At 48.3% G+C, this 20175-nt stretch overlaps 1 protein-coding gene across 5 annotated transcripts in view; it reads right to left on the bottom strand.

Moving 5' to 3' along the window:
• The window catches only part of NGF (nerve growth factor), a 55992-nt gene extending 50905 nt beyond the window's left edge, over positions 1 to 5087 (bottom strand). The window contains exon 1 of one of the 5 annotated variants that reach the window (XM_043878101.1): positions 4803 to 5087. Coding sequence is in view for 2 of the 5 variants with exons in the window: in XM_043878099.1 (XP_043734034.1) it covers positions 4407 to 4465 (59 nt within the window). In the remaining 3 variants the exon portion in view is untranslated. Of the gene's footprint in view, positions 1 to 4406; positions 4560 to 4649; positions 4734 to 4802 lie in introns of those variants that run through there. The other 4 variants (XM_043878100.1, XM_043878102.1, XM_043878099.1 and 1 more) reach the window with 4 other exon arrangements.
• Positions 5088 to 20175: the final 15088 nt, after the last annotated feature.

Genomic DNA, 20175 nt, shown 5'->3' with positions numbered 1-20175 from the left:
CTGAGTGTGGGACAGCTTCTGGGGGAAGCGTGGGCCGCTCATCCTCACCGACTTCAGAGCCAGATCATTCCACTTGCAGAGCTCTCCACCTGCAGAGGCCACCGCAGGCAGTGCCAAAACCTCTCCATCTGCTTACCCCAGTGGGGAATTTTCAGGGAAACCCTGACTGTCTGACTGACTAATACTACTACTAATAAAAAGATTTTCCGCATGTGAAAGAGGTTGGCCAAACTTGGGCAATTCAAAAAGCATTGTTGCTAGTCCTACTTGACAGATTGCATCACCAGACCCATCTCAGTCTCATCTGGGAATCTCCTTCCATCTCTGATGTCCATTTTTTTTTTTTTTTTTTTGGCCTCATTAGGAATCAACTACAAACCCTGCCAGTCCTACTCCTTTGATAGTTTTCTCTCTTCTGCAACTTGGGGGTGTTGTTGTTCTTTACTCACAAAGTTGTGTCCAATTCTTTTGCAACCCTATGGACCGTAGCCTACCAGGTTCCTCTGTCCATGGGATTTCCCAGGACAAGAATACTGGAATGGGTTGCCATTCCCTACTCCAGGGGTTTGGGAGTGGGTAGCAAGCAATAAACTCCTCCAAAGAAATTATTCATTTTAGCCCTTTACACTATGAATAACCCAAATGGCTCTATTTCTGGTCATCCAGTGAGACCTTGTGGCAGAGGTAAGGATAAGTGAGAATAAACCCAGTGCTATATGCACCATCCCTCCAGTGTACATTGCTAGCCTATTTTTTCAATTAAATGTCACATTATTGATTCCCATTTACTCTCACAGCTTGGGCACGGCTGTATTAATTCGATGTCAACATGTGCCCATGTTGTATTAAGTGTTGTCAGTGCTGGGGAGGGCTCTGCTTCCTCGTTCGCTCATTCAGAGAAGGGGCCTCCTGGTGCTACAGTGTGATCCATTTAGTAAAGGAGAGCAGGATTTCCTCCCAGTGCTGTGGACACCCGGGGCAGGCAGTCTGCCGGTATTTTTAATAGCATATGGCAGAGAAGGAAGCCGCCATGCTCTGATACCTCTGGTCCCTTCCCCCCAACTCTTTCTGGTTTTCTTTTCATGTGGGCTATTTGTAGTCACACTCCACTGACAAAAGCAAAGGATGATGCCCGGCAGGACCACAGCACTGAGTTTCCTGAAGCCTGATACACTGGCTTTTGGAGGATGAAGCCCAGGGCTGGATCTCTGAAGCCCCAATTCAGTGATTAAGTAGAAGATGGCCCGACCATAAGGCCTGAAAGAAAGGTCCTTATTGGAAATTGCCAAGGGAATTCTCAACTGGGAGCCGTATTACCCTTTAAATAAGCATTTGGCCTTCCATGGGGGGGAGGGGATTTTGGGTTGTCACCATTTCTGTCATTTTGGTAGATAAGGCAAGAATACTCAACTTCCAGCATTACAGAAATAAGGCACCCTTAACCAAGAATCTTCCACAAATGCCAAGAGCCCCATTGAGAAACACTATTAATACACTACCGTTCTCCCATAGATTGGGAAAGTGAAGGCTGCGAAGTTTAGTGCCTCGCTCAAGATCACAAAGCTATTTTACCTTCTGTCTTACAACTCATAAACTACCACAAGAAGTTTACTCAAAATACAGGAGAGAAATATTAAGAGATCATTTCAGTGTAATTCCTCTTGAGGCAAACAACCTCTAGGAATTCCTGCAAAACATGTAAGACATTAACCCATAGAAGAGTAATAAAAAAAATCATGAAGCATAAGATCTTTTTTTATTATGTGATTTCACTGTTCTGGTCTTGGTTAAATTTCGTGGCTCAAGGTCTATCATCTCTGCTTAAATAGGACAATTCCATCCCTATGCATAACCAGCCTAAAGGTCAATGACCACAAAGCCTCAGCTTCTCCAGCTGTGTTTCTGCCTCAGGGCCATCTCGATTTTGCTACTATTTGGAGACTGGATGTTAACCGTCTCCCCACTATCAGAAAGCAAGGTCCCTGGCAATGGGTTGGGCAAGGGTCTTTTCCTCTTCCTTTATTTGCTAGAGGCCACCGAATGCTGTTCTGTGAAACTGGCCCATCACAGAGTTGATTTCTCAGGACTGGCTGAGCCTAGGAGCTGACAGTTTAGTTGATGGTTTGCAAGTTCAGAGGTGCCAGTCAAAGAAAGAAACCCTCTGGGAACATGGGTTGTTTGCTCAGAGATATCCAGACTTTATATGAGTCCTCAGCAAGCCTTCCACCGCCTGTTGAGGGCAGAGTGTCATTTTTCTGTGGCTCCAGTGCAACTGCCACTGAAATAAGGCACTCCATGAATGTGCAGCCGAAGTGCTCAGCACTCATTTAAAAGGAAAGTTGTGTGATTTTCTCATCAGTTTAATCTCAGCAATGATGAGAAACTTCCCTCGGGCTCCAGCCCTGCCCTGCCATGCCCTACCCTCCCTGCTGATGTCGGCAGCTGGGGCCCCCTTCCTGGCCACTGCACAGATTTTTCTCTGGAAGAGGAGAGTGTGAAGCCTCATTCTCTGCGCCTTCTGCCCCTCCAGGTTGAGGAGATCTGCGGTGGGAGGTAGGAGAAGGTGAGAACCCCACCCGTGGACAAAGGTTAAGGATATGGAAAGTCCCTAGTACTAGGATGGCTGCCCCAAGTGGAGACATTTTTCCAATTCTCTAGTGGGCCTGGGGAGCTTGAGGGTGAGATGGCTGTCCAGGGATGGCGTGGCACCAGCGGCTGCCAGAAAATCCTCTGAGATACTCCTACAGTCCTATCAATACATGTGTCCCCAGTCCCCAAGACCTTGGTCCCCCATTTCCCTTGGTACCTCCTAACATTTTTCCCTTCAAAGTTGCCCTTTTCCCCACTGCACAAAAACGTTGGCAAAAGCCTGGGGGAGGATTTTGGTGGCATGTGATGTTAATCCCAACCCCCTTCAAGGACCAGAGTCTGAGGAACATTCATTTCCTCTCTGAGTCAACACCAGCAGGGCCAGCCTGAGACCCCAGACCACTGTCACTCACCCCCCAACCCCAGTCCTCTATTACCTCAAGGTCCGGGAACACTGACCATGGTGGATTGACAGTCGGGTTGCCCAGGCTGACCTATGACTTCTCCACAAAAGAGACCCTTCCAGATCTAATGGAGTCTTTCTTCAGTGGGTCTTCAGAAGGGGAAAGTTTCAGACATTGGATAGGAAATTGTAAACACCACGCAAGAAGAGCTGGCAGGGCCCAACGGCTGTTGTCCTTCTGCATCACGTTGAGAAGGAGAGACAGTCCCCTTCAGAAGACTTAAGTGACAGCTTCAAAAGTCTGAAGACCCTGGAGAGAAGATGCTGGTGGGCCTGCCACTGCCCTTTCTGAATTTAAGAATGCAGCTGGCCATGCATGTGTGGGGAAGGAGGGGGTTGGCACTGCAGTGGGTGTACCCAGAGGATGGAGCCAGGACAATTAATCAAGTGCCTTTTCTCCAGGATTTTCATTGGCCTCAGATGACAGAGGGGGCAGAGATACCCAGGAGAGTCCTATTTTGGTTTCCAGCTGGGAACGTGCACTAAGTTTTCCTTAATACCCATAGCACCCAAAGGCTTTGCAGTAATACACTTTAATGCATGAAACACCCATAAATTATCCGACAAACTGTTACAACTTCCAACCTGGAACAACTTGGAAAAACCAGCCTAGCAAGCACGCTCTTTTTTAATCTCTCAAGTCACTAGAGAAGAGAAAGTTCAAGCAGAAAACACCTTCCATGAGAATCTCTGATTTTTTTTTTTTTTTTTTCGGTAAAGCAAAAGGAGAGTTGTGATCAGAGTGAAGCCGCTTGTTTATGACTGCTCAAAGATGCCGCTCCTTGACCCCAAGTCCTGTCTCTCCCTCCTCTGGGTCTCTGCCGCCCGGACCTAAGGCGCTGCCCGCCCCACCCCTTCATGCCAGCTTCTCCTACACCTGGAAGCAGACAGCTGGAGGTGAGGCGTGTGACCCATGTAGCAGGACCTTCTATGGAGTCCCTTGACCAGCAGGCTTCCTCTATCAACCCCTGGGGCCATTACTCTGGACTCCCAGCCCTCCAGCGACCCGCAGAGGAGCCCAGAGACCCTGGCTCCACTCGCTGCACCAGGTCCAGACCCCCCTGCCCGGCTCGTCCCCAAACCTGGGAGCAGCGTGCCGGGGGCAGCGTAGCACGCGCGAGACTGGGCGCACACCGCGCACTCGCCCTCCGCGGTGCAGACCACCACTCTTGCTGCCCCGCGCGCTCACAGCCCGCGCATCCCTCTCGCCCGGCTCCTGTACTCTCCCTCACTTGCGCGCTGTCCCCCTTCTAACCCTCGAGCTAGTCTTTGGCACCGCGGTGCCGCGACTGCAGGCGCCAGGGTTGCCTCCCGGACTTCCGACCATCCATCGGGAGATCGGGAACTCCACGGCCTGATAGAGCGCTGCTCCCCACGACTCGCCCGCCAGCAGAGGCTCCCGCGCTCCCGCATCCACTCGGGACGCTCCTCTCACCGCCGCACTTCAGCCCGCGGGACCTCGGGGACCGTGGTGCTCGGAGATCTCTCCAGACCGCGATCCCTGCATACTCTCCCCCCGGGAGCCTTAGCCACGCCGGCCCGCGCCCGTGTCCGCGCTGCACCCCTCTCGGGCTGAGCTCGGGGCAGCCTGACTCACCGCTGCGCTCCCCTCCGGCTCCCAGCGCTCTCTGCTGTGCCCGAGCGCCGAGCTGCTCAACACAGGCTTCTTGAATTCTTAGCCCCTCCTCCCTGAGTCACCCACTCCAAATCCTTTCCCCCACTCCAACCCTCCCCGGCCCCAGCCCCGCACCTGCTCTGGCCAGGCGGAGGTGCCCGCCAGCGGGGGCTCCTGGGGACGAGAGAGGTTGGTCGATCTTGCCCCGGGAAGGCTGACTGGACCCGGCCTGGGAGGGGTTCAACCCTCCAGAGGTCAAAAGGAAGCGCACGCGGTTGGAGGGGCCGCGCGCAGAACCCGGTTGGCTCGGGATTTTCTGAGACACCAGGCCGGGATACTGGTTGCCGACGCCCACGGGCCGACAGGCTCGGGGTGGGCGGATTTGCTCGGCTGACCACGCACCCCCCACCTCCCCCACGCTTTCCTCCAGCATTGCCTGCAGCCAGCGCCTGGAGCCCGGCGGGAGTGTCCGCCGGACGTCACCTTCCCTGCCCTAGACTTCTGCTCCTCCTGCTTCTGGCAGCCAAAAGACACAAGTCCAGAGACCCCTTTCTCCTGGGACGCCTCCTGTCACCCTGGGAGAAAAAGAGCAGCCAGGGGAGCTCTGCAAGATGAAGGGGCAGAGGCTTCTCTGACACAAGGCCCTGAGAACCGTGGTCCTGAGAACCGTATATCCCCCTAGAAAACCCTAGGGGCAAGGGCAAGTCCTCTGTAGAGAAAAGGCGCAGAGCACTTCGGCATGAGGACCTAGAATCAGAGCCTTCACTTAAGGCCCTGACTCAGGAAGCTTCCTTCCTGGAGTCCCTGATCCTTCTGGAGTTGTAGGCATGTTTGTCTGTGTGTGATGCCTGCGTTTTTCTGGATAGAGGGTGTGCAGCTTTCATCAATGTTGCAAGAGTTCTGTGACTCTAAACAGACCTAGGAAGACCGCCTTCCACCCCAGCCCAAGCCTTACCCAAATTCTTCTTTTCCTCCACCATCTGTGCTTTCTGTTGGATGGGATCTCCTGGATTACCCTCCAAGATTTCTTGGGTTCTGTGGAGTCAGAGCTTGACGGGGGAAGCGTGTCTGACCCATGGCCCATACTAGCAAGGCAGAAATACCCCCAAAGTCAGATTTCCACTAAATGTGCATCATTAATTGTAATAGTGTTCTGGGGGACTCATATGTCTTTGGAAATTCATTCCACCAACCCCTCTGGTGTTGAGCTTATAGACGTGTTTCTTCAGTTCTTGCTTGAGCAAATTGAATGCTGAATCCCTACTCTGTGCCTGATACCACAAGGGAGGAAGGCATGTGAGGAGAGAGACAGAGAGAGGGAGAGACAGAGTCTCCCTTTATGGCTGAAGCCATGCCACCCCAATCAATGTGAAGGTCACCCACAGGTGCCAGACTTAGTGAGGCATGGGGATTCCTGCTCTCAGACCAGAGGTGGCCCTTGTTCCCCAGTGGAGGGCACTTGAACAAGGTGAGGCTCTGCTTTGGCCCTTGACATAGACTGATGCTGAGGTTACCACGTCTCTCTGTTTTTGTCTTTGCCAAATACCTAGGTTTACCCGTTTACCTGAGAAGCATGATGTAGGAAGAAAGCCTCAGGCTTGGAAGGGAGCTTCAGCTTTGATATGACCTCGTTATTTCCCAGCAAAGGCTTATCTGCTTGAGTTGTTCAGATACAAACTGCTGGAGGAACACACCTAGGAGGTGAGTGTAAATGACCAGAGCCACCGTGAATGGCCCTTTATATAGACGTGGCATTGGAGTAGGGCGATCCATTAGGTAATGTATCAGTCAGTCACACAAAGGAATTTCCAGACAATAGGACAAATTCATTCATCAATCATGTCAGGTATAAACTTGTTTGAAAGCGCCAGCCCTAAGCCTTACATAATCGCTGCCCAAGAATTCAGGGATGAAGTTGAAATTTTTAGAATAACAGAGTATTTGGTTGTTGAATGCAGACCTTTTGTATGTGTCCTTGTGTTATCACCCAGAAGGATAAAAGGTTTGGGGGCACTTGTGGTTCTTTTTTATGTAGAATGTAAGAGGGAGATTTAAAAGTGGTGTAAACAGGATACAAGCCTGGATACCCCATTCCCCAAATTGTTGATCTTATTCTGATGGCACATGTTGGTTTAATAAGCACTCCTTTCCATTCCTGAATGTCCATGAGTTTTAAGGGTCTTGAGTAAATTATAACATGTAAATAACAAACACACATTCCAGAGATTGATTATTGAGCACCTACCATGTGCCAGGGGCTTCCCAGGTAGCTCAGTAGTAAAAAATTTGCCTGCCAAGTAGGAGATTCAGGTTCGATCCCTGAGTCAGGAAGATCCCCTGGAGGAGGAAATGGCAACCCACTCTGGTATTCTTGCCTGGGAAGTCCCATGGACAGAGGAGACTGGCAGACTACAGGCCATGGGGGTCACAAAAGAGTCAGACACAATTTAGCGGCTGAACAACAACTGTGTGTGAGTCTGTGAGATGACCATGGTACCTGATCAAAGAGCTCGTGTGTCGGGAGCCTCCAGGACGTGCCTGGGCCGTGACAAGGTCACAGGACGAGAAAGGAACCTGCAAGGCAGCTCTCCCCCTCGAGGTTGTCTCAGGGGCCCAGTATGTCCCTCTCCTCCTTTTGTCTTACTCTTGTTGGGCTTTCTATTACTTTTTGGAAATATAATATATAGTAATAAGGCCTCCCTGGAAAAGTCTAAGCCTTTTTGGAGATGCTCATGATTGCTCTGGCTCAGGACATGACCATAAACATCAAGTCAAAAAAGAAAAGGCCACAGGTATAGTTTGGCTGCTTGCTTAAAAGATTATAATGTTCTAGAAAAGAGTAGAGGCATTTAGATTTAGAAGTAGATGTACTGCTTCAGATTACTTACTCCTTGGTTGCGAGGATTTTCATTATTGCTATTTCCTTGCTGCTATTTGTTCATTGTTTTTCTTTAAACAACAGGAGATTATGGGTATTTTTGTAGAGTTAGGAAATGGGGTACATAGGATTTCATTAGAAGATTTCTATTAACCAGCTTCACTGCCAATACCTCACTATTAATAGAGGTGTTTTGCTGCTTTAGAGGTGTTTTTGCTGTTTAATAGTTAATCATTGTAAATTGAGATTTTGTGGTTTCAGGTAAAGAAAAATATCAGGGTTTTCTCATGGTACTATTCTCAGAAATGTCAAACATGTTACTGTGACCCTTCCCATGTATTGTTTTATTACCCAAAGAATTTATACTATATCTGGAATCTATGGAACATTGTTTTTGTTCGAGTGAAAATGTTAGGCCATTGAGGCAAGAAGACTATGTACATTTAAGAAAAAACTCTGTTATCGGGAACGTTCTAGATGAATGCATAGGGGAAAAACATGGGGAAAAAAGTATTGACGGAAGCACAAACCAATATCTGATGTAATATGTGGTGACTTAAGTGGGGGGGGGCGGGTAACGTTCATTCTATAAAATCTGAGCTATCCTTAAAAAAAAAAAAAAGCTACCTCTTCTACACAACCTTCTGTGTGTGTGTGTGTCTGTCTGTCTTCTTCCTCGCCGACGCCACTCATCTCTTGGGTATTCCTGGTCTCGCCGGGGCTGGACCGCGACACTCGTGTTCTTGTGGGGGCTGGTTATTAGATCCTGGCTGTGTTCATCACCATCTCTCCTGGTCCTGGCACCAGGCCTGGCACACAGTAGGTGTTCAGTGAATGCTTTTTGAAGCCTGCAATGCTCATAGCCATTTGCGGCTGTCAGTGCATCCATACTGCATTGGTTCCCAGCAGATTCCAGGTCAGACTGGCCTTGGCACCCAGACACATAACCAGATGTCTCTTCTCTTGCTTCTTCCACTTTCATGAGGATCCAAACAGAAACAACTTCCTCCTGGCCACTGAGACGAGGACCTTGAAGCCTGGACCAGCTACATTTATAGGAATGCAAACAGCTGAGAGGGCAGCAGGCAGAAGGAATGGTGCAGACAAGCAGAGGATAAGAATGTTTTCTGTACTAGATTTTCTCGAAAGCTTTTTATCCAGGGTATCAAAATAACCAGCAGCTGATGCATTTGCTGCCTCGGAGGACAGATTGTGGCGTGCGCAGTAATTGTTGTTATTTCTGAGGATGCAGAAGCCTGCAGCCATTGAGTGCCTTGTCAACAGCAACACTCAGCCTAGCACAAAGCTCCTGTCTCTCCCTTGCTTCATTCCAGAAGGCCAGGACCAAGTGCCTATGCTATTTAAAACACCAGGAGGCTCAGAAGTGATCTACAGCACTGATGGAATCACTGGATCTGCTCACAATACGTGTGAAACAGAAATATTATCCCAACTGCTGGAGGAAGTGATAGCTTCAGTTCAAAGATTTTTTTTCTCCCCCTTCCTGCTGATCAGAGTGGAGAAACACTTCAGAAGAGGAAACATCTTATAATGCTGAGTGAGATGACACAGTTACAGAATCACGGAGATGATCGCTCCAGCCACCTCGTTTATGCAGGAGGAGGACACGTTTCAGAAGAACAAGGGTGTAGACCAAGTACAGACAACCAGGGGCAGGATCAGAACTCAGGTCTTTTGACTTCTAGGCAAGTCTTCTTGATTTCACACTTTCTGGCTGAGGAAAAGACCTCCCGACCCTGCGTGGAGTGGGGAGGCTGATAAAGGAGCAGAGAACACTGCAGCTGCGGGCGGGGGGGGGGGGGCTCCCTTATCTCCTCTGGAGGACTATGTCTACCTCTTCTTTGATATCTCCTTTCTTCCTCTCTGATCTCTTCACTTTCTCCATCTCCAAGGTCTCTTCACTTTTGCTTGTGAGCACTCACTTGCCTTTTCTCTTTTAAAGAAACAACTGGCCCTTCTGCAGCAGAATCACTGGATTTCTCAACTTTCTTTTACTACCAAATTCCTCAGTGACGTCATCGACACTCACCATTTCCTTGGCTCCCCTTAACTGCCTGCAGTCTGGTTCCCGTCTTCTTCCCTTTCCCTTCCTGATATTGTCTTCTTCAAGGTCACAGTTGCAATAACCACCCCACCACCAATATCATGATGGCAGCATTGATTGAGCGCATCTGTGTTTCAGGCCTGAACCCAGGCGGGATCAGTAACCATCTTCCATTTGTAGATAAGGAAGCTGAAGACCTAGGAGGTACTTCTTTTGCTCGGCCTAAGTCAATAGCTGAGCAGAGATGTGACCCAAGCCTGTGGTGCTCTTGCTGGTAAACACCATGCCTCTTCCACCTTTTGGCCAGGTTCAGCAGACTATGCCAGTCCTTAGCTTCTTCTCCAATGACCTCCGGCATCTAACATTTTCTTTTCCAGGCTCTTGTGACTACATCCTGGCTTGCCATCTAGCTCTCTGATTTCTCTGTCTGCCGGCAAAATGCAACTTGCCTCCCAAGGCTTAGTCCATGACTTTACTTTCTTTCCCACACTCATTCTTGCAGGTGTCCCCTCCTTGTTTAATGATTCCACCCCCTTCTTCAACTCTGACCTCTCACGCACGCCCTTCAGTCACTGACATTGAGTGTCCCTATGTGCCAGGTGCTCCCCGGGTTCTTGTTTTAGACCATATATACTGACACTGGCAAGGGCTCTGCTGCCATCCCACCGTCCCCCTCAGCACGTCCATCCAAAGTCTTTGTTCTTAACTCAAGCTGCAGCAACCCCATGGATCTCATCCTTGGAACCAGTCAGAGAGCCTAGCTGGGCTCAGAGCAGTTCAGCTCTTCTCCATTGGGGGCACCGCAGCCCAGGAAAGCCACCAGCTTGCAACTAGGAAGGTTTCATTTCTCTAAGGTGGCGTGACCTTGGGAGAAAGATCTATCCTCTTTGAGCCATAAGTATAATAACTTGTAGTTATAGAGTTAAACATATTAAATAAGTAATTTCTGAACACCTACAATGGGCCAGTCTTGTTTTAGGGGCCAGAGATTAAACAAGTAAACAAAATAGCCTCTAATTGTGTGGAACTTAAATGCTAATAAGTTGCTTCACCCACTTTTGTTGTTGTTGTTTAGTCATGTCTAAGTCCTGTCTGACTCTTTGAGACACCACGGACTGCAGCCCCGCCCCCAGGCTCCTCTGTCCATGAAATTTCCCAGGCAAGAATGCTTGAGTGGGTTGCCATTTCCTTCTCTAGGGGATCTTCTCAATCCAGGGATCAAACCCACATCTCCTACATTGGCAGGCGGATTCTTTACCCCTGAGCCACTAGGGAAGCCCTTATTAAATAGTTATTTAATATATATTATATTCCAGGCTCATAAAAATAAAATTGTGACTTGGTTGAGCCTGATTTGGAAAGGAGCGTGAGACAGACACAGAAATCAGCCACGATGAAACAGGCAGTGACCTCTTTAGGTGCAGGTCGAGTGAGTCTCCTAGGGAACTGGAGTCTCCCTTCTGCTCTTCTGATGCAAACAGCTGTGAGACTCCAACTTCCCAGAATGGTCCAGCTCTGTCCCCAGAAGGGCTTTCAATGACCTGATGGCCGCCACGCAGACCACCCAGATCTCATCCTCGTGGGTGTTGTGTTCAGAGCCCTCTGAGGCTCTCCTGCTCCCCACCCACCGGGGTGAGTCCTCAGTGCCCCTCAGGAGCCCCCACACGTCTACTGCTACGCCAGAGCCTACACCCGGGTCTTCACTCTTCAGCCCCCACCAGCCTGGGTGTCAGGCATTTCTGTTGGGGTCACTGCAGAGATACTCTGGGGTGGCGCCCTCCAAAGTCTGTCTGTAGAGCATCCCGGCTGCTCTTTCCTGCCATGTGGTGCCATGTTGACAGTTAGGATCCATGATGCTAAGGCACAGGCCGGGGCCTCACGCCTTCTTTGTGATGCTCCCATGGAGGAGTCTGGGCTGGGTGGTTCTCTGTCACCTCAGTGGCCCAACTCAGTGAGCTTATTACAGTCCTGTTCTGGGGCAGGATCTGTGTGAGGGACAAGAAAACAGGTCATGGAGAAGTGTTTGCTGCCGCATAGGAACTTGCTATCCTGTGGGAAAGCAGATGTGTCAATTGATAAGATACAGCCCAGAGAAGATATGGAAGCTCTGGGAATGAAGCATTTGACCAGCTAGGAGCTTCAGAGTCTCTTCATTATTATCCATTGCAGTAACATAAATTCTCTGTTCCTTAAAGTCCTGTGTCATCCGGCCTCTCATGCCTCTTCATCTCCCCCCTCCTGCAGCTTCCTTTTCTTTCCTACAGCTCCAGCCTTGGTTAACTTTTTTTCAGTTCATTTAACAAGCTGTGCTGGCATCTCTGGGCCCCATATTCCTTTTTCAGTGCTTCAAAAACCTATCACTCCCCCAGTTCCATCTTGCCCCTTTCTATTCCTTTGAGACTGACCTCTTGGAATCTTAGATGATACTTCTAATGGGGTGCTTTCCTTGACCCCCTAAGCAAAGACTGAGTGCCCTTCCTAGGTACTTCTGAGGCACTCTGTATTGCACATGACAGATGCTTAAATATATGTAAATGAGCTTAGCTGAGGTATGAGTAAGAGCTAGGGAAGAAGATTGGGAAACACCCCATGGCAGACAGAGGGAAAACTTGAACTAAGGTGTGCAGGAACAGTGTGGTACGTTCAGGACGCTGCAGCCAGTTCAGAATTAATGGGGCACAAAGTGGCAGGAGATGAAGCCAGAGGAGTCACAGGTGAGGTCAAGGAGGGTATGGATCACCTGGGGGGCACAGTCACTCTCAAGCAACATGGTCATCCCTCAATGTCATCTCTCACGAGGAGGGAAGGAGCTAGGGTATTTATCCTCCAACCCCCATTCGAAGTTGTTTGAAGGCTATTTGGGGAGAGGGGAGAACAGTCCCCCACCACTAGTAGTCTGCCTCTTGTTCTCATCTGATCATGCTTCTGCGGCCAGAGAAAGCCCCCAGGTGCTTGTAGAAGAAAGGCCATCAGCATGCACCTGGATAGTGAGATCTGAGACACTGGGGGTACCTTGGGGGGTACCCAATGTGTATGCAGCACCAGTACCTTGTGCTGCATACACAGTGTTAACCTGATGCTCCAGTGTCTTCCACCCTTTCCTCCCAGTTTGCTCTACTTGGAGTGAAACTAAAGTTCCCATGCAAGTGAACAGTGACAATGATGGCCTAGGCTGTTACTAGGAGCTAAGTGCAGAGAGGAGACACGTTCAAAATAAATGCAAAAATAAGGTTGCCAGAATGTGGGAGTGGTTGGATGAGGGGAAAAGGGAGAGAAAGGGGTCTCCTGGATGTCCCCTGGCTTCCCGATTTGCCTGACCAAATAAATGTTTGTGCCAACTATAGAGATGGTGTTAATTTTGGAGCCTGTGGGTAGGCTAGGAAGCTGAGATCTTCAGTTTAGGATTTTGGCCGGGGGGAGGGGGGGGACCTGTGGAACATTTAGGGGCATATGTACAGCACAGAAGTCTGGAGGTCAGGAAAGATGTCAGGAAAGTGGCCATCTCTGCACACTGGACGCAGGCTGAAGGGAGCCAGAGGCATTATCTCAAAGCCTCTACTGAGGACTCCCCACCCCCAATACCATACTCTCATTTCTCTGCTGTTTTGGCGCCAAAACAAACCTGGGGCATCTCCCAGAGGCCTGAACCCAGGGAAGTAGGCCACGTGCTCCAGTATTCTCTGGTTCTCTCCTACCCCTTTCTGTAATGCTCATCCTACCCTTTGGGGTAGGCCCAAGAAGAAGGGAAAATGAGGACCCTGGCCAGTGGTCACCTGCCTGGCTTGTCTTTCCCCTGCCCACTCTCCTCTGCGGGGCTGAAGGCAAAAGCTGTGTCCTCCTCCTTCCCTCAGCCAGTCTCCTCTCAGGTCACACCCTGGTCTCTCCCCACCATAGGCCTACAGTGAAACGCTAGGATCAAGAGCTCCAAGTCTGGCTTTTGATATTTTAATGGAGCTTAAGGAATTCAGAAAGCTTCCTCACCCTTCCTTTTTGATTCTGAGAATGCTTGGCTTTCAAAACCATTGTTTTGCTGTGGACTCAAACATCCTATTCTGGTTGGAAAGCTGAATATTGGCTTTTCTTTCTCTTTGCATCCTGTCTGCAACAATCCCAAAAGTCTCCTATGAAAACCACATGCCTCTGGAAGAACAGGGGGAAGTCGAATACTGGGAGTGGAGAAGAAAGTATATGTGCCCATCTTTGTTACATTCACATAATAGGCAGTAGTCTACCATCCCCACTAAACTATAAAATCTTAGGAACTGTCAGAGCCTAGTACTCCTCATAACACCTAGAATATAGTAGATCCTCAACAAATGCATATTGTTGAATGAATCAGTTGAAATTCAGAGAGTTTAAATAACCAGATTGAGGTCACACACCTAGTTTGTGGGTTCCAAAATCCATGCCCTCATCCTTGCACCTTTTTGTTGTTCAGTCACTAAGTCATGTCTGACTCTGTGACCCCATGGACTACTGCACACCAGGCCTCCCTGTCCCTCACCATCTCCTGGAGTTTGCCCAAGTTCATGTCCATTGAATCAGTAATGCTATCCAACCATCTCATCCTCGGCCACCCTCTTCTCCTTTTGCTTTCAGTTTCTCCCTGCATCAGGGTCTTTTCCAATGAGTCAGCTGTTGGCTTCAGGTGGCCCAAGTATTGGAGTAATCCATTGCACCTTACTGACTAGTATTTTGGAAAATCCTTAAAGAAAACAAAACTTAAGTATTTAAAGTCATTTTTGTCGGTCTGGTAGAAGCTAAGAAAACTGTAGACCACTCAGGTGTGCTGGCCCATTTAACAGTTTAATTTCACCATAACCCTGGTCTCGCTCCCTTAGACCACTCAGTCCTGGGCTATATTCCTGAGTGGCAGTGTGGGAATGACAGGGAGTTCCTGTTGTGATGCTGAGATGCAGCAGGTGGGGACGCACATCACCCTTGCTGGTAGCACCTTTATGACAAGAGTTTTGGCGGCAGCAGGACTTCATGTTTGCCAGACTGTGAGCCTGGCAAAACCTGCCTCCCTTTGGGGGACCAGCAGTCATAGTTAGGTGTCCATTTCTACTCTCAGGAAATGGCCTGGGACAGTCACCAGCCCTGAGCTGAAATGGACTAAAATCCATTGGTTCTCTCAGGGGTATCTGCATTCTAGTGGGCAACAGAGCTGGCTCAGAACATGGCAGAGCTAACTTGTAAATTTGGTGAAGGGGATACTTGAGGGGACCCAGGATCTGGGGTGGGGGGAGCCGAAATAATTTCATATTTGTTCATGGAGATATTGTATAGGCATCCATGGATCATGCTTCTCTGGGCCTTTGCACATGCTCTTTCCTCTTCCTGGGACATTTTCCTGCTCTGTGTCACTTTCACTAAGCTGACCCTGCCTTGTCTCTGAGGCCTCAGCGCAGACGTGACTTGGAGACAGCCTGACTCCCCAAGTCTTGCGTAGGTTCCTTCTCTGTGGCCCCCTCATCCCCTGACTGGGGCTCTGCAGCATCTGCACTGGATTATAAAGGCCTGTCTGCCTGTCAGTCTCCCTTCTTTTTCTCCCGGCAAGCTTCTCTCAAGAGTAGCAAGGGCCATGCCATCCTCAGCACCTAACACTCTGCCTGCACACAGTAGGCACTCCAGTTTTCATTGTTGTTTAACTGCTTGCTTACTGCATGCTCCTCAGTTCTTCATTTGCCATTCCATGGATGTAAGTGGAACATGCATCATCACAGTTTCTTTATTAGCTTATACTTTTCCCAAAGAGAAGCATACACACAAAAAATCTCCCGGGCTTCAGAACCCGAAGAATCTGGGTTCACAATTCCGGTTCCTTAACTTGTACCTTAAGACTCACGTGTATGCTAAGCCATTTCACTGGTGTCAGACTCTTTGCGACCCTGTGGACCGTAGCCCTCTGGGCTTCTCTGTCCATGGGATTCTCTAGGCAAGGATGCTGGAGTGGGTTGCCATGCCTTCCTCCAGGGGTTCTTCTCGATCCAGGGATCACCCCATGTCTCTTAGGTCTCCAGCATTGGCAGGCGTGTTCTTTACCACTAACGCCACCTGGGAGGCCCTGTAGGACCTATGCTAAGGCACAGGAGGAGCTCTGTTAGGTGGGTGCTCAACGCAGACTTGGATGCATCCCCCCTTCTCCACACCTGCGTGCACACACACTCCATGCAGACATGCCCCACGCTCCTCCTACATGCCCTGGCTGAGCTGGATGGATTGTAACAGTACATGGGAGGCCTGGGGGAGGTTTGAGTGACCATCACAAAGTTAGAGAAAGAGGGGCTACCAGATGCTAGAGGACAAGAGGCCGGGCTGCAGACCGGAACTTTTCTTCTCCAGGGTTCCTGCTTCTCCGGGCAGTCTTTCCTCCCTCATTCTGCCAGCCTGCAGAGCTCTTGTTCTCATTTATTGGCATTCTAATTTTAAAAGTTCTCCATGTGCAGAGCTGACTTTGATCTTCAGCAGGAGTTTATTTCTTCCTATTAGCATCACATTATACCATCTCTGACAGATTAATCACAGCTATTGTTGTACTGTTTATGCTACACACTGGTTAATTTTACTTTCAAAATGTTGCTTTAAATAAGAAGGAAGTGCAGGAGGGGAAGGCGTTTTCCTGACAGACAGGCTTCTGCAGCCCCACTGAGCAGGTACACATCCTGCTGCCAGCCAGGCCGTGTTTCGAGGATTTCAAGTCCCAGCCCGCGGGAGAAAGTCAGTCCTGGGCTTACAGGATGTCATGGGAGGGCTGGGAAGACCTTAGCTGAAGCTGAGTTAGATAGTTCTCTAAGAAATTTTCTTCTTTGTCTTTTTGGGAAAGTAGCTTGTGTTTGTGTTATATAGCATAAAGCATGTGATAGATGTTTGATAGAAGACTGTATTGGCATGAGAGTTGGGCCTGTGACCTTCAAAATTCCTTTATCTTGGGATGAGGTCCAGAGCTACCTCAATCACTTACTACCGTTGTGACTTTGGGCAGGTTACTTAACCTCTCTGAGCATCAGACTTCTCAGAGGAGGGAGATGCCCTCTGGGGGAGGAAGATCTGGTGGGCGCAGGGGAACACTGGGAGGTTTAAACAAGACAATGGAGGGAAAGCACTTGGGGGTGTTCGTTGGCACAGGATGAGTGCTCAGTGAAGGGAATCATTGCTTCTGCAGACACATTTCCTTCTACCCAGATGAGGCTGGGGTGACAAAGCAGGGAGACGCGGAGTGCGCCAGCTTGACCGTTGTTCAGAGAGCCCACCCTGGTTTGGAAAGAGTAACTCTGAAACCACAGAATCCAGAAACACACTGCAACCTCACCATTTAGCCTCAAGTTCTGGACCCAGAGCCAGATACCAAGCCAGTTTGGAGCAGCAAGTTCACTTTTTTTTTTTTTAAAAAAAAAAGAAAAGAAAAGCATTTTGTGGTGAGGGGAAAAATGCTTGCCCAAGAGGCCTGGGAAGAAAAGATCTTATGTGTGATGTCGTCCCTCTGGATTGAGATGAAATAAGGAGCTACTTTGCTACCAAGTTCTTAGGATGAGCAAAGAGCTGGTTTAAACTCTGCCTCTGATGTGTACTTTGGTCCAGGTAAATCTTCCTTAAGCCACCTAGTGTCAATACCAGTATCACACTGTCAGGCCTGATTGTGCGGTAAGGTGATTGTGTGGGTAAGGTGACTGTGTGGTTGAGAAGTCCTCCTGAACCCCCTTGGAAAAGACTGTTGTCACAGGAATGGCAGTTGCTGAAGTTCTCTTATCCTTGTGATGGAACCTAGGATCCACCAAGGCCTGGAGCAAAAAGTGGCAGGAGTGGAAACAAAAACAACCCATTAAAATCTCTATAGGACCAAGCCATCATTCCCATTTGGAATTCTATATGCGGTCCCATCAGAATTGAGTTCAAGAGGTTATGTTGGAATCTTGTCACTTCAAACAGCAAGCCTTCTGAGATCAGATATTCAGCTTTTTTTTTTTTTTTTCCTGCATCACTGGCAGATCTGAGTATACACTGTGCCAAATTGAATTTGGTAAAATTATTCCAAGAAACGGGCCACTGTTTGGGATCATTTCTTATTGAGAAATCTTTATTGTGATGGGACTTAAATACTGTTCTTTAATAACAGCTGGGGTCTGCTGAGGGGGAATAAAGGTATAAATGGGCGTAAAAACTGAAGACCGCACATATGGCATTGTCATTAGTGGAGTTTAGAAAGCAGTTAATGTATGAAACAGGCCCTGTGTCCAGGAGCAGCACACAATGTCACATTGTTCCAAGTGTGGCTTTAGTGATCTTTCCAAACTTCTTACATGTGTGCAGGGAAAGACAAAATTGGTTTGCTTGGAAGAAAGGGAAGTTTATCCAGGATGTCAAGTGCAGAGTTTGTAGATCGCTCAACAGGAGAATGAGGCACAAGTTATGCCTTTTTATGGGGACATTTCTTTTCCAATGAAAGCAAAATCATTGGAAACACTGTCTTAGTTAGCCTTATTTTTATAGGCTTTGATATACTTTTCGGCACTTTTGTATAACACAGATATTCATTTAAACTTCAGAAGGAAAAGTTAACATGATTTCAGTTTATTCTACACATTTTTTCAATACTGGGACCTGATAAACATTACAAGCTGTCCCTTGACTGCCAGTGGCTCTGAGAGTTGCTGTTTGGCCTCTAAAGCTGTGAATCTCTTTTGCCATGTTTTTCTTTTTGGGTTATTCTTTTTGTGTGTGTGTTATTCTTTACTTTCTTCTTAGAAGCAGAGATTCTGGTCCAATCCTGCCTGTTGACTCTCACCACTCTGCCACACGTGGGAAATGGCTGATTTCACTAACTACCTAAAAAGGTGGTTTGGCTTCCTTAGACCCTGGACTGGGTCTAAGACAGAAGTCACCAAAAATGGCCATGGTCCAAGATTTGCCAAAGTCAGAGAAGAGTTTCGGTGGTAACAGTTTCAAATAGCTGTCTTAAAAGGTACAACTAATAATAAAAATCTAATAAAAATTATAGTCAGGCACTTTGCAGATTTAAAGCCTGACATAAAAATGCAGCATCAAATGATTCTAGTTAGCATGCCAGGATGCAGTGTGCCAGGATACCAAGAGGAGTGTTGGCGCTGTCTGTTTTTAGCTGTGCCCGACCCAGGGGGAGCCACGCAAAGAATGCTTTGTAAGAAGAGTGGCACAAAGCTGGCAGGGCAGGAAAACACCAAACAAGACAGAAGGAAGAAGGGACTTGAACGTGCTCCATGCTTGCTAATTGTCAGACACACTCACAGGCAGAGTTGAACAGGATGTATTCTTTTCAGTTCCTTTTAATACTTTTTCTTCTCAGGTATGGGCTTTGCCTCAGGACCAGTAAAGTCAAGGTTAATGTGACGGAAAGATTCTCAACCTTGAAGGAGGATGCTCTTGAGTCCTGCTCAGGACTGGTCCACACAGAATAGTGAAGGAGTCACTGGCTCTCCTCCCTGCATCCCTCCAAAGTGCATACATAGCCAGAAGCCCCATACGCAGCCTGGACAAGTAGCAGAGGAGAAAGCAATGAACTATGAATCAGGAGTCCTTCTCTTCAGGTCTCGGCTGGATTCTAATTTTCTACATGACCTTGGGCAAGATCATTTACTTCTTTGGACCTCTGTTTTTTTCAAATGAAATAAGAGGCTTGGACTAGATGATTTCAAGGGTGTCTCTGAGTTGCTAAAATAAACCCATCTACATTAAAGAACCTCTCTAGTGGATATTTTCATTTTGAAATAAACTGCCTGGAAAGGGAAAAGCTTATCCAAGAAGAATGACTCTTTAATAGTGAAATTTCAGGCATCTGCCTGCTGAAAGAAAAATAGAGTTCTTTTTTGAAACGTGTGTGTGTGTTGCACAAAGGGGTTGGTTTGGAGGATTGAGGGGTTTTTTTTTGTCCTTCTAGTTGACCATACCATAAACCCTGGGGTCATCTTCAACTTTCTTTCTCTCCACTAGTATCGAATTCATTAGCAAATTCTGATGGTTCAATTGCATGTATCTGGAATCTGATCACTTTTCATTATTTCCAATATTACTGATGATTGATTGACCATCATCTGCATCTCTCATCTGGTGATACAATGCTCCCTTAACTGCTTTCTCTGCTTCCAACCTGTCTCTGAATATCAGCTGCAGCCAGACTGATCCTGCCAGAATAGGTCTTCCCTCTTGGAATCTGTGCTCATCAGTTTGGGCTAGATTATGCTGAGGTAACACCACCAAAATCTGACTGGGTTAACCCAAGAAAGCTTACTTCTTATTCAAAGTTTCTATCTGAAAGTGACCACGTCACTTCTGCTCCCATTCTGTTGACTGAGAAAGGCACATGGCCACACACAGCTTCAGAGGGACAAGGAAGAGTAATCCTGAGGCCAGAGGGGACAGACGGGAAATATATGTCAGAAAGCAGTCTGGCTCCCTGCCTTCCCAGGTGGCACTAGTGGTAAAGAATCCACCTGCCAATACAGGGGATGCAAGAGACACAGATTTGATGCCTGGGTTGGGAAAATCCCCTGGCAACCCAGTCCAGTATTCTTGCCTGGAAAATTCCATGG

Source organism: Cervus elaphus, chromosome 20 (assembly GCF_910594005.1).
Source record: "Cervus elaphus chromosome 20, mCerEla1.1, whole genome shotgun sequence".
Taxonomy (NCBI): Eukaryota; Metazoa; Chordata; class Mammalia; order Artiodactyla; family Cervidae; genus Cervus; species Cervus elaphus.
This window is presented reverse-complemented; position numbering and strand designations above follow the sequence as displayed.